A 17,218-nucleotide genomic window follows, 5' to 3' on the forward strand; every position below is an offset into this window, starting at 1 on the left:
AGAGGAAAAGACACAAGACATATAATAAATTATACATTAAATCTATTTTTTTTAAAAAAAAGATAAAAACAGCATAAAAGTGACTAGTGTTAAAGTAAGTAACATGTTCTAAAAAAGTGCAAGGGGTCATGAATTGGTCACTTTTTGTTCAGTAGGCTGACGGCAAATGGGTAAAAACTGTCTCTGAACCAAGATGTCTATGCTCTGGCAGCTCTGTAGCCAGAGGGCAACAGTTCAAAGTGGTGGTGGCCAGGGTGAGAGGGGTCCTTAATGATGTTCAAGGTTATCCATGGGGGGCAGGGGACAGCCAATGATCTATTCCGCTGACTTAATGACTCTCAGAGGCAAAATATTCTTGTATTAATCTAACTTATCATTTCAAGTTTCTTGAGGTTTTTTTAAGTTTGGGTATATTTTTAGCTGTTTTGTATAGTTTTGCATATTATTGTAATTGTTTCGTGCCTCTAAAGGTCCTTTTCCAGTAGTTTCTATTTGGCTCGACTCCACTTTCAGGGTTTTCCAGTAGGTAGCAGCTGTTGGTACCAGGTACTACCTACTGGGCAGGGGTTCCAAGAGAGCTGCGTGGAGGTTGAAATTTGATGTCTACAGACTGCAGGCCACTGATTGGCCTTTGGAGTGATGTCACAGGATGAGTCATAAGAGTGAATCCACAAGAATCCCTTTAAATTCTCTACTTTTCCAGTTTCATCTCTCTGCCTTCATCTCTCTGGCTCTATGCTTTTACATTGTGTCTGACATAAATTCATAGACTGAGCAGTAGGTATACCATTGCCTCAATTTCCTCCACTGCGATCTTGTGTTGTTGTTGCATACAAATGATGTCACGTGACTTTCTGGTTGCCTTGATCTAACAACCCCACCAACATTGAGGAGGTATTCAATTGCAATGGAAAATGATAATTTTCTTGAAAAGGTTGCCAGTGCATAGACAGAGCATTTTGTCTGCACTGGCCCTGTGATTGACTGATGACCTGTGCAGGGTCTGGCCTGCTTGTCACCTGATAGCCGCTGGAAAAGGCATCAACCACCTACCTCAACTCAGAAAATTGGTGGATGAATGATTTGTGCCGCATTGTGGTGGTCTGACCAACAAGCAATATGAACAGTTACTACAAAGAGAAGCATCTGGATCAGGGCCCCCTGTCAGTGCATCTCATAACAAATAGGAATGAATCAGTACTGGCAAAGTAAGAAATGCTGACTACATGCCTGCAGAAACTGTGTTAAGAACAATTCCCCTTCCACCATTACACTGTATGTTGCAGTGATCTGTTGCCATCTTGTGGCTGTTACTCTGTCATGACTGGTTCTGTTCATAAGCTAAGTTTAATATAATTTCCTCAGTAATGAAATATAAAACATATTCTGTGTTTCAGCCAAAAAAAAACAAAAAAAAAAAAAACTAAAAGAATGAAGAACAGCTAATATTTATTCTGTTAAGTTCTTGTTATGGAGATGTGATTATAACCAGTGGGTCACAAAGCAAGGTAGGCAAGATTTAGAATTTGAATCTAAGGGAAGTAAATATGAAAATATTCTCCATCAGTTTTTGTCTGCTTCATAGAATATGACACGTGTGATATATAATAATATATTATAAAATGCTAGGTGAAAAATATGTGTGTTCATTTCAATGTACAGAGAGTCACAGAGACAACTTTTGGACCTCATAAGGTTGGTGGGTGTTAAAGAACAAGTTTCGTGGTTTCATTTATTTGATTTATGAGCAATCTTGCTGTCACACAGACTCAGTGAGTTAAGAAATTGTCTGCACTGATAAATCTGGCTTTACTTTATTCCTGTTTCCCTGTTTCACAATTAATGTAGTTCCCGTTTTTCGGTTTTTGTTCCCTTGCGGGGGGGCTGGGGAGATGGGTGAGTTTTTCCTTTTTTTTTAACAGCCTGCAGTCAGTCTTCATAACAAAATTCAGAGGTAATTTTCATCCTTGTAGGAGGAGCTGGTTGGTTTGTGCCTCTGTGGTGTTTTGACTGACCAATGACCAATATGAACAGTTGAACACAAACAGCAGCGCTGGATCAGGAGGAACTTCATACCTTGTATGCCTCAATTCATGCTCTAGGCCCTTTCAGTAATCCTTCCATGCTGATGATGTGCATCATAACAGATAGGAATTAATCTATACTGGCGAATATGACAAATACTAGTTTAAGATTTGACTGCATGCCTGCAGGAAGTGGGACTGGTTTAAGATTGCCACTGACCATCACTCAACTTGTCACAGAAATCTGCTGCCATCTTGTGGCTGTTACTCTGTCACAACAGGCTGCGTTCAAAAGCTCCTTTAATTCCTTCTTGATTATGGCTTATTTCATGTTGCTGAAATGGATGGAGGAAAGTTTCAGTATTTATACTGAAGCAAATTGATTTTTTTTTTTTTTGCTAACCTGTCACATTTGTGAACCACTTAAAATTATCTCAATCTTGTGTAAGTAATGTAGACCTTGACTGATACCAATTACTTTAGAAAGATCTGCAAAAAGGTTTCCATTAGATGTGCTACATCCAGACAGTAAGTAATGGTGGTGGTGCTTCTGGGGATCATGGAAACCAAGAGCAGAAGCTTGTTATGCAGCACCATAATCATCTTGTCTGGGAGATTTATCTGGATTCTGTTTTATCTCAGATGATCATTTAATATGTTCAACCTCTGATGGTGAATTGTTCATTTATTTATTTATTGCAAATTTATGTTTAAAACAGAACTCATTTAAAATTTTTCCCTAACCGTCTTTGACACAGTTCAAATCCATCCCCAGCCTCTCTGGAATGTGCTTTTTGTACCCAGTCATATCACCAACCTGTTGCCCATTAACTTAAATGTGAGATGTTTCACTTGGTGTTTGTTATGTATTACCCAGTTTTTCCGGTCTTCTGTTGCCCCTGTCACAGTTCTCATAAAAGAGAGAAAAAAAAGACAGACAGACATAGATAGATAGATAGATAGATAGATAGATAGATAGATAGATAGATAGATAGATAGATAGATAGATAGATAGATAGATAGATAGATAGATAGATAGATAGATAGATAGAGCTATAATAATATATATTTGATCTGATTTATAAATGATTTATACATCATTATATTTTGTTTTTATTTTTTTTAAAAACAGCTTTGCAGAACAAGTTGTTTGGCTTGAATTTAGACAGTGTTTTGCATGTTAATGATGTGTATTATTGTTTTTACAAGTCAATGTCTCAAAGCTGCTTTTCATCAGATCATATATTATTTTTCTCTATGTAATTCTGAGATATAAACTTCTCTTTCAATTAGATCAGATCAGGAGGACACTATGAATATATGTGTATGATAAATGTGGGTCTCTGGAAAAGTTCACCAACTCACTACTAAACATAAGACTTTTCCTAAAGCATCAGTCAAAATTCAATTACTTCACATTTTCAACCACATAAGTTGCCCACTGTTAAAAGGAGACCAAATGGCAACCTTTACAAAAGCCAAACGACATCTCTACTTCAGCTTTGTGCTCCTGCTATCCCGTCCTCAAGCTCTATAGCTGGAGCACTGAATGCCTGCTCGGCACTGGAGGATGTCATGCTGTTTCCATATTATACCCCTGGGCCTCCCCGCAGCAGTGGCCCACATGGGAAAGCAGGCCAGGCGGTGGGATAAACCAATTACCCCCCAGTCTGGATGGACTCCTGCCGGTGCACCATGCAGCAGCTCCTGGCCTGAGCCCTCCTAGGCTTGATCCCCATGAGAGCCTGCTGGAATTCCCAGAGATGAGAATTGTTTGGTCTCAAAAGCATGCAGAGAGACCATATTTTGCTTGGAAATTTGACATGGTGGCCTCCGGGGACAATACTGAGGGAGGAGATGTCAAACTGGGCTCTGCAGGATGAAATACTCTTATAGAAAGCTTGATTTGTAGGCAACATTAGACAAAATAAGACATTTTGCAGCCATGTCTCACATACAAAGCTGTACCCGGGAATATTCAGAATAGCCCATTTTTAAAAAATGGTTACCACCATTATTTTATTTATTTAATTTTTATTTATTTATTTATTTATTGCATTCAAAGAGAAAACTTGCTGGAGTCAAAGTAAAAGAAACATTTCATCCCTGTGGTTTGTTGGAGTCATGCACCCTGATGGTTTCTATATGACAGCAACTGCAACAACAGTCATTATGTCTGCTAGAGGCCTTGTCTCTGCAGGACCATTGTGTAGGCCCCATTCACTACTCAGTCATTTACACTTTCATTGGCAGCTATTTAGTGCTCATAAAAAGTTCAACACACCAATTTGTGAGCTCTGCTCAACCAAGGAGAAGTGTAGAAAAGCTCAGAAAGCAGTTGCTTTAAAAGTCAATTAATTGTTCTCCTCTCCTGTGAGAGGCCAAGGGGGAGGATCCCCAGGCTTTTTGGGGCCTCACATCTGTTCATTCATCTTCTTAGGTTGAGATGCAGGGGCAAAACTCAAAAGAAACGCCTGATTCAATCTGCTCTGAGTTATTGGCCATCTAGAGACATTTTATGGAAAGGCAATTGTATCATCATAATAATTTTATTTCATGGGAAAGATGTAATGAAGATGGAAAAGGGACTTCCCTCTAAGTGATGGACACTTCAGCTATGAATCCTTTTTCCCCTTGGAAACTAACAATCATGGTTCACATGACAAAGAAAAGAGGCACAGATTAATTTTTGACCATAAAGTCAACTATTAAGAAGGAGATGCTGTTGATCTGAGGGGGCTGATGAAATAATGCCTTTTTAACATTTAAGTTCAGATTATTAAGAAATTTAGTGACATCTTTATTTAAAGTTTTTTTTAATTATAACTGTTGACATTAAAAACTAGATTTGAGTGAGATAAAGAATAATCATATGTCCAAATGACAAATATGTTATATTTGTGCAGTTTATTCAAAGCAACCCTGTAAAAAAATGTGAATTCAAACCAAGATATATATTACAAAAGAATGAAAATGTCAACTTTGAACATTGACACAAAAGAAGACAATTTCAAACTGTAGTCAAGGTTAAACACATTTTTACAAGCATATTCGTACAAGCCTGCTCACAAAGACACATTGATGATGATGAATGGATGCGTCTCCACTTTCCCCCCCATAAAAGTTCACAGGGCAACTGTCACACAGAGCCAGCGAAGTGAACAACAGTTGATGAGGGGAGAGTCACAAAAAGAGAGCAGCAATCCAACCCCTCTTTAGTCTCCCAGGGCTGAGGGCAGTGATGGGAGACAGACAAAAGCCAGCCCTTTTGGAGCTTCAGTGCAGGAGGCCCTGCTGTTTGCCCTGTTCTGCTGCTCCAAATGTGTTTTTCACCAGCATTTCAGTAGCTTTGCCCCTGCTGGTGGGGCTGGATGCCACCTTGCTGGCACATGACAGCGTTACAAGGATCCCACAGCGTCAGTACAGAGCTGTTTGGGGATAGACTATGTGGCCCTTCAGTCTGGAGGGAAGTCGCAGGAGTTCCGATGCTCTGTCCGAGCCTTGTAGTAAACAGATAGGAAGTCTTTGTATCGGGGGGCACAGCCTAACCAAGCTTCCCCAAAGTGCTCTGATCCTGTGAAGAGAAACTCTCCAGCCCCAGGCTTCACATGGCACTGCATGAGCGTGTGGATGTGTCCATGCCAGGATTGAGACAACCGAGAAGACAAAGCCGGATTCACTTGTTGCTCAAAGACTCCACTGCGCTGCCAGTACACCCTTGTTGCTGACACCTCCACCAAAGATGTCTGACGCTGAGAGTCGTGGGAGACATTGTTAATGTGGCCTCGAACCACTAAAAAGATGACAAAGCAGAACCACAGGGATTAACAGAACCATTTATCATCATTTTCATCATCTAAATAGAGTATAATATCTTTAAAAGCTTTTTGGGTTTTACATTTTACTCAACATCCCAACTGAATCCCAAACAGCTGTTTGTTTTGTTTGTTTGTTTGTTTGTTTGTTTTTTTTTACATTGTCTACATTAGATTGCAGGCAATATGATGTACAAACACATCACTGCAAGAAATTCCTCTTCGTCATCAGTTCAGTATGCGAATTCAGTGGAGCAAATGATAAATGTCAGAGAACAAATTAAAATAGTTGTTAATGTACATTAACAAGTCTTTTCATTTGTTCTCTGACATTTATGTGTCCTGTCTTGAATTTATAAACAAAGATATACCCACCAAAGTCACTGTTGCAGATGGCCATGAGCAGTTCTGTGTCACTGCAGGGTCTGCATGAAGCTGTGGGGTGAAAGCAGATGAAAACCGTATGTCATATCTGTTGTCTGCAGTGTTTTTCTTTCATTAATGTAACTCCCGCTCTCTGCAAACCATGCATAATCCATAGCATGATGACTGACATTGATTGATAGAAGGGTGTAACTTATGCCTGCGACCTTACTGACCTTCATACCAACTATTCATCTCCATCCTTACATCACAAACTGAAGGAACCATGGATTAGATGGAGGAATGCTGCCTCTTGTGTTTGAGCTTCTTTAAGCACTCTACCCACAGCACCACCTCCACATCAAAAACCCTTACTAGTCTTGACCCCTTGTTTGACTTTTATTGTATCCACCTAATTGAATGACCCAGTGCCAATGTGAGGAACTGCAGGAGTCAAACACTCAGTCAGATTGGCAATACAGGGAAGATAAACAGGCAGCTGTCGATAAAAGAGACAGAATGACATCACCACATTGGGACAGGCCGCACACATTGATAAATGCTAATAAACAGACATGCACAATGATAAGGCATTTGTGGAATCTGCAAAGTATTTGCAGTTTGAATGAAGGCCTCTTGCCCCGGTGCCCTCCGGCTGCCCTGTGGTATGCTGTGTCCTCCCTGCTTTGTCCCCTAATGGAAACCAGACAACCAGACAAAATACAAGCCTGACCAGCAGCTGCATGCTCCAGTCAGCAAGACAAGATTCTGATATGAAAGTATCTCCTTTTTATTATTAATTATTATTAATAATTACAATTATAATTATTTATTATTATTATTATTATTATTATTATTATTATTATTATTATTAATAATAATAATAATAACAATAATCATAAATTATTATTAAATAACAATCTCTTACTCTGTGAATGTTTTTAACTCCCTACAATATAGCTGTGAACCTGTACACATGCTTTTAGAGAATCTTTCAGAAAATGTGTGTAAGGAGTAATCTTCATTAATAATTAATAGCTAAAACTGAACTTATGAAAAGGGAGGCTCATGAGGTTCCTTTAAGTGGAGGGGATTTTTCATAATCTTCAAACCCAAAACTTGTAACAACAGTTAATGGGCTGTAATGGAAAATAAATCCAGCTTCTCACCTGTTGTCAGATATTTGAGGTACTCTCGGTAAGTATTTAACCACTTCATGCTGGCTCTCTTAAAGAGAAAACTCTTGTATTATTCTATTAGACTAATTCATTTTCATTTAAAATCCACTATAATGAGTAGAAATCTAACAAAGTGGTTAAACCAGGGTTTCTTTAGTTGTTGTTCATGATTGTTTTTGTCTTGTGGCCATTCACATGAAATTTATTATGAGCAAAATTGTGCTTTGGTCCATGATTAACATCAGGTTAATCATGTGACAATTTACAATGTTTTATTCTGTTTTCTTTCTTTCTTTCTTTCTTTCTTTCTTTCTTTCTTTCTTTCTTTCTTTCTTTCTCTTGTATAGTACACTAATGTACATAGAATTTGACAGAAGAGTATGTAATGTGTTTAGAAATAAGGAGTACTGATTGGGTGCATATACTCACTCTGCAGCACGCCGGTGCCCATGGGCGCAGCATTCTTGATGCTCACCAGCTCATATCTGAAACCCATCGTACGTCTGCTCCAGGGTTGATCACTCTGTGGACTGGCCTGAAGGTAGATAGCGGGTCTGTGGGGCCCATCAGCCCTAAAACAGAAAACTTGCCGCTCGGGACGCCCGCCCTCCGTCACCAGCAGCTCCAACTCCCCGGTCCGTTCAATGAAGACGCTGGTTCCGCCAAAGGACGGATATGGTTTGATGCAGATGGTACTGCGCCGGGCGGAGGACAGATTTGGCTCCAGAACCACCCTAAGAGCCTGACCCGGGTAGACCCACCTCACAGAGCCCTCTGTACAGCGAAGCCGCACCTGGAGAACAATCCTAGAGTCCACACCAGCTGCAAAACCGCTGGATTCGCAGGGTCTTTATTAGTTCCGGTGATTAAGTCGACACGTTATGTCGTCATTGGTCATGCTTTAAAAAGTGTAAACCAATTACTTTATTATTATTATTATTATTAATATTATTATTATTATTATTAGTAGTAGTAGTAGTAGTATAAACAAAGTCTTCATTTTTAATGCAAAAGATGTTAATAAATTATAGTGAATTGCTTTAGCCACCAGATCCTAAATTATATATTTAGGCCTTTAAATGGACTCGTGTCCAGATGATGGAGAGTAAATTAAAAATCTTAAAGAAATTCACAAATGATTTACAAAAAAACGTAAGTCCTCATTTGTCACACGTCAGTCCCCATGAATATTAACAATAATAAAGAATTTTGCATAATCATTTAAATGCACAATTCACTCGTGAAAAGTTTGTTAAAATGTCTAAAATGATAAATAAAAATCGCCTACCTTCCAGTCCAGTTACACAGATCAGCTGCACAGTGAAGGGCCAGAAAAGAAATTAAAATGATCACATTTGAGAACATCTCATCCACACAAAAATGACAATCCAGAAAAAAGATGGCAACAGAGTTAAACCACAGGACGCGCGGTCTGCTGTCGCGTGGGGCTGACAGAGCTTCTAATGGAGGAAAAGAAAAGAAAAAAGACTGAGTCGCTCGACTTAAGTTGCGGCCCCCCTCCCTCCTCTCTCTCTCTCTCTCTCTCTCTCTCTCTCTCTCTCTCTCTCTCTCTCTCTCTCTCACATACACACACACACACACAAGTATCACTCCACACACTTTCTTTCTCTTTCTCAGGCTCTAATTAGGACCGATCCAGTTGTTGAAGACTGTTGGCCTCTGCAGGTTTTTGTCTTTGCTCTCTAAGGAGACAATGCGTTTGAAAGGCTTCAGCCATCTGTTAAGAGCAGTGCGCTTTTCTGTGCAGTAATTCATTCACTCCCACTTTCTGTGCTCCATTATTTCACTTATACTGGAGTCCTTAAGCTTTACGTGGCAGTTTATAACCCGCTGTTTCATTTTCTCAGATTGCTGTTTTGTCTTTTTGCGAAAGTGGAAAAAGTGTATCTACAACTGGTAAAGTCTGAGTCTATGGACGAGACGTGTTTCAGTCCCACTTTAACGGGAACCAAATTTCTCATGCTGAGATCATCTTAGCTGCAAAGAACAAAAACAGACTAAGTTTTTTGTACTTGAGCCTCATCTAGTGGCAGGATGATGCAACGCAATCTTCTCACATCTGTAAGGCACAATAGTTCGCTGCAGGCCACTGTGGCCTGAGGAGGAGGAGGAGGAGGAGCAGGTTGTAACTCAACGACCTCTAATATTGCAGATGAAAACAGAGCGGAACGCGTCACCAACTTTCATCAACGATTAATCCACCAAAAACTAAACTGCATTGCCTCTTTTTTTCTTTCCTTTTTTCCACCTGCAGATTTCTTTGTGCAAAAATAAATAAATAAATAAATAAATAAATAAGCTGGCACCCATTCAAGGTCTTGCTGGTGGCGACATCTTGTGGAGGTAAACTCTGTGGACCGTGACAGTAGACCACGCAGGCATTTCTGAAGGTTAGCTTATTAAAGGGCCCGAGGCAAATGACCCCCCAGGGTGAGTTTTTGGTCAAGTCGAGTAAAACGTTGTCTTAGTTATTAGCTAACGACCACGTCACAGAATGTTTAAAATCTGGACAAATATATCCACAACTGTCAGTTTAATGTTACGGATTCATTACTTGATAACGTGAAATATTTTCCTTAAACACATTTATGGATAATAGTATTTTTTTTCAGTTTTTATAGAGCTTCAGTTCCAATTATGATGATCATCAGAGAGTGAAAAACTGGTTGGAATCATTTTTGAGGACAATCAGACTGGGTCATATGTCACAGAGCCACAAGTCCGTGAATAGCTGCTTTGTATCTGAGAAGCGGCCTTTTATCCTCACACTGGAGTTTTGCTCCTACGGGCCTAATAGACGAAGGTGATACGTGACATTAATTGAAAACTCCGATCTGTACAAGATGTCACCATTAAAAAATACATTTGACGCAATCAGAAGACGGGAAACACCACTGGAAAAAAGTGTGTTCTTCCATAAAGACACGAAGTCTCTGCTCTATGCAGGCTTCGCATCCTCCTCTGTGATACGGAGATTACTATAAAATTTAATTCAACTCTGATCTAACGCGGATAGGCTTGGTGTCATGCTTAAAGCCCACAACACGACCTCTGGAGTCATTGTGAGAAATTTACCACATTGGTGGTGAGAAGAAAAATGTAGAAGGTAAAAATAAATAAATAAATAAATAAATAAGTGACAGAAACTTGCTTGGTCATTCACACATTACTACAAACGGTTTCATCTGAATGATTAAAAAGATGAAGAAGAGAGCGAAAAGAAGAAGTAGGAGGTGAAACTCTGACATGAGGAAGAAGAGTCAGTATTTCTTCAGCCTAATACCAGGCCTTCATGGTTTAAATTAAACCGGTTGGTGTCACGGAAATAATCCATTTTTCACTTATTAACATATAAGGAAGTCATGAGTCACAAGAGGGCTTATATATATATATATATATATATATATATATATATGTGTGTGTGTGTGTGTGTGTGTGTGTGTGTGTGTGTGTGTGTGTGTGTGTGTGTGTGTGTGTGTGTGCGTGTGTGTGTGCCCTGTGGTCCTCAGAATTCTCAAATAATGTCTGCAGCCAAAAAGAATAAACTTAAATGTGACCTTTACAATAAGAAAATCATAGTGCACCGTTCAATACGGTCTACAATTATGTTTAGAAAAATCCAAATCGTGTGCAATTAAAGAATTAAAAGTTGGTATATTCTTGAATAGAAACTACAATAATTTTCTTCCTTGAAAACATCCTCTATTGTCAATCCCGCCCCGAACGACACGTTGTTTTCCTATTTGTGAGTGCGTTACACATATAAAAGAAAATGCCCTCAACTACTAATAGAAATAATGATTAGTTTCTTTTTCAAACCTTTATTTGGCTCGCGTGCTGTTTGACAAATTGTGTTAAGTTTAATTTTACTCCAACTTTGCTACAGTTAAAACCGAACATTTGAGTCTGTACAACTAACCTCATCTAAATGAATTTATCGTTGTAACTGTTGTTGGAGCTGATCTAATTAGTTGTGTGGTTATTCCTCAAAGGCCGACAGATTCTGTTAATGATGAGCAGTCAATGTTTCTATAAAAAATAATAAAAACAAGCAAAACGTTTTTTTTTATAATACCACCTTTCAGTTTATTTCTTCAACGTATTAAATACTTATGTACATGTTCAAAAGTTACATAGAAAAAATATAGTATAACAGTTGGCCTGTTTGTTAGTTGTATATAACAGCTACCTCGGTATAGTACAGTCCTCTTCAGAACACCAAACACTTATCTTTTATCTTTAAAAAAGCCTTTGTCTGTGCTGCTCTCTCTGATAGTGACTGTTAAGGAGTTCATAGTGACATCTGTCACAGTAACCGTGTCCAGGTTGGTGAAAGAGGGGGTCCAGGAAGTGGATGGCAGAGCGGATGTGTTTTGGGTGGACTCGGACTGTGACGACTCTGCACGAGCTAGTTCGCGGAGAGCACAGCATTTATTAAACTGATAGACCCGCTGCTCTGTGGGGTGTTTCACCTTGTTGGGCTGGGGAATAGCCATTCTACTCAAATAAGTCCTGTGTCCGTCCTGATCACTTTTACGCACATATGGACTGAAAGCACAAGAGCGCCCTGCGCCTCCCACATGTCTCTGCTCGCTGCTTGACTTTGGCGTTATCGTGGTCTCTTCTTGGAACCTCTTGGTCAGCTGGACGAGGCTGTGATCTGGAGCATCTCTGGGATGATGCAGGCGTTGAGACAGTTTGGACAGGCCGTGTGACGTCGGCTCCTCCTGTAACCTGCTCCGTTTGGTGTCCGGCTCCACTGAGCTGCTGGCATCATGTTTGTTATGATGCAAATAAAGCTTCGGCTTGCGCCCTCGCTTTTTGGGGAACCGCAGGGATTTCTGGTCTATAAGTGCTGGCGAAGGTCTGGGCCTCCTTTCTGACTCTGGTGGTCGGACGTGGAAGCTTTCCCCCCTGTTGACTGAACTCGGTGGGAAGATTGTTGGAACCACGGTGCGTAAACCCTCCCGAGCCCTCGGTGTTATGACGGGCTCTGGGATGGGATAAGAAACCTGTATTCCTCTGGGACTCTCTCTTCTAAATTCATACGTCTTTTCTTTGGCTTTGGCCTGAGGACACAGAAAAATATTTACAAGGAGAGATTTTCTATAAATTAAAATGTTAGATCTTTTTCATGATATTTAAAGCTTGATCATAGGAAGACATATTTTGGTTACAAAACCCAAGGCCTATGAGAATGAATTTTCTCTTAGTGGTTTGAGTGGTGTGTGTCAGTTGTAATGATGTACAGGAGATAATATTCTTGCAGAACGTGTCCTACTTATGATTATGCTCAGAAGATAATACTATTACGTGGATCGGTTGTCCCATTTGTGATGTAGAAGATACTATCATTACGTGGATTGGTTTCTTAATCTCTTTACAGCTAGGTTAAAAATTAACCTGATTTTCCCGTTGATGAGTATAAATATTGGCCTGCAAAAGATGCGGCGTCTTTCCCCTCTCACATACAGCTTGTTTGGTGCTTTTATGTGACGGACTGGCCATCTGCAAATAATAAACTCCTAATGACAATTATGTTTGTATAACAGAAATGGGACAGATGCTTAATATTTTAGAATATGTATTATAGAAGCTTATAATGTACAATTGGTTGAAAAACATTATCTCATAAAATCACGCGCTATGTGGAAGAGTTTAAATAGTGTTGCAGTTGTTTGCAGTTTGGTGTTTTAAGGTTTTAAGTGAATCTGAAACACAATAAAGCAGTTTTAAAATGACTAAGAACGTAGCCAGAATGAGCAATCTGTCCATTTCGTGGCAGAAATTCGAAAATATGAAATGGAAACTGGAGAAAAATGCACCAAAAACATTCACCCCACCTTCAGGAGAAATGTCTCGGGCTTGGGTCCCCTCTTTTTCGGCCCGAACAGCTCTCTTTCTCGCTCCCTGTACAAATAAGAACAATCATCAACATATTTACTTAAAATTTCTTATCAAGTTTTTAGCTCAACCGGGAAATCAAATTATTAACGGAACAGTATACATCTGACATTGTGGTTCAAAGTTATACTTTCTTTTTTAACTAAAAGTTCTAAAAATAATAATACATTGAACTTAAATTGATACGAATTAAGTTGACAACTTTCTTGTAATGAGAAAGCTTGCCCACATCTTACTTGAAGTGGAAAATAAGCCACATGAGGCTTGATGTCACTTCCTTTCAGAACAAGTAAGCTCTAAAGATAAAAAAATAGACTAATTGACATTGTGAATTGACATCTAGACGTGCAGAGTGCGCGATGCCATCTCGTTTCTGCAGAGAGGCCTACTTCTGCGCTGTCAAACCCTCACCTCTCCTCGAAGGCAGCGAAGAGGCGTGCATCCAGAATATTTTCCTCCGGTTCCCAAGTGCTGTACCTATGTGAAAACACCCGAGAGTTGGGCACATATTTTGAGCAAAACACATGTCATCGCGCCTGCAGGCGCGGTGTCACACTTTTATCAAAGCAATTTTGCTGCGTGCAGCTGCAATTACAGACTACGTAGCGGACAGTGACGCATGGTGAAACCCAGCCATTGCTAAAGCTAGTGTGGACTTTAAAATCACACCAGCGAGCTCAAGCTCGGACATTTTAAACACCTGAGTGGCGCACACAAGCCACAACAAACGGATCAGACTGCGCCCCAACTCACATAGTGCGTTTAACGAATAAAAAGAAAACATCCATAAGCTCAGTAACGACACAAACTGGGGTGGTGCAGTTGTACGAGCGGCCAGGATGGAGCGCTGTCCTTCACAGCCTCGGCTATTATACTCACTTCTGAGACCAGCCCTTCCATTTTACGAGGTATTCCCAACGACCCTGCAAAACAGATCCGCAACAGATTCCGATTATCAGAGAACTGCCTGCCGACCCCACACAAACACATGTTTACGAAATAGAGGTAGAGGAACAGCCTATGTGTGTATGGGGAGGGGAAAAAAAGCAGCGAATACCCGTCTGATTCTCCGTTTAATGATGGACTCGGCTGCGAATACGCTCTCACCGACAGCCGACAGCTCCATGATTCACCATGAACCTCGTTTATTTCTGTCTCTTTTATTATTTTTGGCTTTCCCCTCGTCCTCTTCGGGTTGTTTAATTCCGCACATCCCATAATACGTAATCTGTAGAGGACGTCATCACGTCTTTTTCTGTTGCCAGGCACCGCAGTCGGCAGGACGGATCGTGGTGGAGCACATTGGCTCAGTTGTTGCTACGTGCTCCGGTTTTCTGAGTGAAGGGGAGGAGTCCCGCTGCTCCGGCTGCTGTACAGGAATGTTTGGCACAGCGGAACGAGCGAAGTCAGAGGCGCCCGGAGCAGCTCCGCCGACCCCCGAGGTCTCCGAGGGGGTTCAAAGAGACTCACACTGATGTAGAAACAAATCATTTCTATTGAAATGTAATAAAACAATTAAAGCAGCATTTGTTTAACATAGGACCTGACCACCAAAACTAAACCATTACAAGCCTGTTTGGAATAGCAAGCAATTTCAGCAACGTAAAATTATTTAACACGCAGATATTTAATCAACTGTAGAAAGTGTGTCCAGGTTGAAGATGTGTGATGTGGTACCTTTTACCATTTTTGGCTAAAGCAACCCTTAGAAACACTTTTATTGACCTGCGTCTTATAATTGATTATGTAAAATAATTTGAGTTCTGTGATCGACAACAAATAATACAGAAATGTTTACTTTACAGTTTGAGCTATCTCAAATTCAATTTACTGAATAAAAAAAAATCTTACGGGTTTGAAACTGGCTTAATTGTTTTTCCTTTTTTTTCTTTTTTTTTTCTATCTCTGGATGTAATTTGACCAGTAGCCGATTAAGTTTACTCTGATGACAGATCTGAGCTTTAGAATTATTAACTAAAAATACAGATGGAGACAGCTGTACTTATTATAGCCTTGGGTTTAATTGATTATTTCAGACGTGATATAAGTTTTAAATCCGCAAACAATCGAGGCTACAGCACAGACAAATCTTAATGACTATCGAAATGTTTCGATTTGTATTCCAACAACAGTTATATGAACGATTAATGAAGGATTAACTATAGAGCAAATTTAAGAAGCTCTGTGAAATTATGACAGCCTGGCAACTTTAGATTCAGTATACGCTTTTTAAATATTCGAACAAAGAAAATAAAAGAAAAGAAACAAACAAAACAAAAAACAAACAAAAAAAAAAAAAACAAAAAAAACAAAACAAAACAAAAAAAAAAGGAAGAAAATTACTGAAATTACAAGATAGCCTAATTCTGTGTGAACAGACCAAAGTAACTTGGGCTTGAATGAAATTTTAAGGTCAGCCTACTGGATACTTTCTGGCTTTTTGAGCTGGCATCCCTTTTTTATTGAATCAGTACAGCATTTTTATTCAGCTCAGAACAAATTTAGATGATGTCCTATTTTGTTTGGCTCTGCAAATCAAAGGTCAATACTGCAGGAGATAAGCTTTAAAATGAGATTTTGAGATTTGGCTGTGAATAAAGCAGAAAAGATTTCACATAGGGGATGTTTTATTTATTGATTTATTTATTTATGTCAGTCAAACCTGCGCGCACGCAGAGTGCAGGTTCACCCGCCATCTGTACTGCCTTTATGCCCAACGAAGAAATTATGGAAACACTACAATGTGCGGATTTCAAAGGGAAATAACAGAAGGTAGGGAGAAATATTTCGACAGTGGGGAAAAAAATGTATTGGGTTTGTAATCAGATCAGTGGTGGGCGTTGGTCAAATGAAGTGTCAGTAAAATATATTTCATGCTGGGAGAAATATTAACTTTGAGGCAAATTTTCAGCATTAATAACGTGTCGCAGACAAACGCTCGTCCCACATTTTGGTCAAATTGTTTTGTGAAAGCAGAGAAGCGTTAGTTATATAACTGAGTAGTTTAATCTATTGGGAAATATGTTTTTACGCATTTTGTTTGGCCACAATGGATGCTTCCAAAATGTCCTTTTTTTTCCCTTTTACATGTTATGATAAATATTTATAAAATTGTTTTTAAATATGAATAACATTTTAATTAATCTATTTGTGGTGTTAAACTGCAAATGTAATTATTTATTTTATTTATGAAATGTTTTGATTATTAATGTATTTAAAAATTTTATTATTATTATTATTATTATTATTAATAATAATAATAATAATAATAATAATAATAATAATAATAATAAAAATAAACACCCTTTTCTGGAATATGGATTGGCCATGTATTTATCAAACAAGAAAAAAACAATTGTTATCTGTGGAGCTTAATGGCAATTCCGCCTTTCATCACATTTATTATAAAATAAATTTAAATTATCATCAGTTTCGCTTTTATCTTACATTTCTACCCAGGAAACGTGTGTTTCTTAAAAGCGTGTTCAACAGACCAAAACTCTCTCTAGGCCATCCACATATTTGTTTCTTACTGAACTGAACGGGAAGCTCGAGCAGTAGAAAAATAATTAATTAAGATAAAAATGAAAATCTATAGAAAACAATGCAATGCACTGTCATGTTACGGTAAATATGACATTATTCTAATTTCAGATTTTCTTATCCTGTTTACTTCGTATGTAATGAGAACAAACAAGGCTGCATAGGCCTTGATGAGTTTGTAAATAAATAACCCCACATTATCATCCACCTGAACATTTCTGATGAAAGGTGTGTGTGTGTGGTCAGTTACTGTACTTTGACCACTCAGGCGACCTGAAAAGAGCTGCAACTTTCAACAAATAGCTGAAAGGTATAATTATATTGCTTTTAACAGCTATTTGATATGAATATACAACTTACAACCTATACT

At 39.0% G+C, this 17,218-nt stretch overlaps 2 protein-coding genes across 4 annotated transcripts; both read right to left on the bottom strand.

Annotated features, from left to right (window-relative positions):
- Window positions 1-4,914: 4,914 nt before the first annotated feature.
- LOC121647115 (meteorin-like protein) lies at window positions 4,915-8,881 on the bottom strand. The gene is made up of 4 exons (XM_041996284.1): window positions 8,669-8,881; window positions 7,810-8,213; window positions 6,215-6,274; window positions 4,915-5,817 (listed from the first exon to the last, which is right to left on the bottom strand). Exons 1-4 carry the CDS (start codon window positions 8,743-8,745, stop codon window positions 5,480-5,482), a joined length of 879 nt encoding a protein of 292 aa, XP_041852218.1. The 5' UTR covers window positions 8,746-8,881; the 3' UTR covers window positions 4,915-5,479.
- Window positions 8,882-11,466: 2,585 nt separating this feature from the next.
- Window positions 11,467-14,591, bottom strand: cbx8a (chromobox homolog 8a (Pc class homolog, Drosophila)). Of its 3 annotated transcripts, none has more exons than XM_041996249.1 (5): window positions 14,363-14,591; window positions 14,185-14,228; window positions 13,717-13,782; window positions 13,245-13,311; window positions 11,467-12,470 (listed from the first exon to the last, which is right to left on the bottom strand). In XM_041996249.1, exons 1-5 carry the CDS (start codon window positions 14,429-14,431, stop codon window positions 11,628-11,630), a joined length of 1,089 nt encoding a protein of 362 aa, XP_041852183.1. In that variant the 5' UTR covers window positions 14,432-14,591; the 3' UTR covers window positions 11,467-11,627. The 3 variants fall into 3 exon arrangements, with proteins under 3 accessions (XP_041852183.1, XP_041852197.1, XP_041852191.1); XM_041996263.1 differs by adding an exon at window positions 13,542-13,601 and having other exon boundaries at window positions 14,185-14,591; XM_041996257.1 differs by having other exon boundaries at window positions 13,245-13,309; window positions 13,717-14,228.
- Between the last annotated feature and the right edge of the window lie 2,627 nt (window positions 14,592-17,218).

This window comes from Melanotaenia boesemani, chromosome 2 (genome assembly GCF_017639745.1).
Source record: "Melanotaenia boesemani isolate fMelBoe1 chromosome 2, fMelBoe1.pri, whole genome shotgun sequence".
Lineage (NCBI taxonomy): Eukaryota > Metazoa > Chordata > Actinopteri > Atheriniformes > Melanotaeniidae > Melanotaenia > Melanotaenia boesemani.

Coding starts and splice junctions, on each gene's coding strand:
- LOC121647115 (XM_041996284.1), bottom strand. CDS start 8,745: ATGTTCTCAAATGTGATCATTTTAATTTCTTTTCTGGCCCTTCACTGT. Junction 8,214..8,668: donor CTGTGTAACTGGACTGGAAG/GTAGGCGATTTT, acceptor CTGCGAATCCAG/CGGTTTTGCAGCTGGTGTGG. Junction 5,818..6,214: donor CATCTGCAACAGTGACTTTG/GTGGGTATATCT, acceptor TCATCTTTTTAG/TGGTTCGAGGCCACATTAAC.
- cbx8a (XM_041996249.1), bottom strand. CDS start 14,431: ATGGAGCTGTCGGCTGTCGGTGAGAGCGTATTCGCAGCCGAGTCCATC. Junction 14,229..14,362: donor TTAAACGGAGAATCAGACGG/GTATTCGCTGCT, acceptor TCTGTTTTGCAG/GGTCGTTGGGAATACCTCGT. Junction 12,471..13,244: donor CCGAGACATTTCTCCTGAAG/GTGGGGTGAATG, acceptor CTGTGTCCTCAG/GCCAAAGCCAAAGAAAAGAC.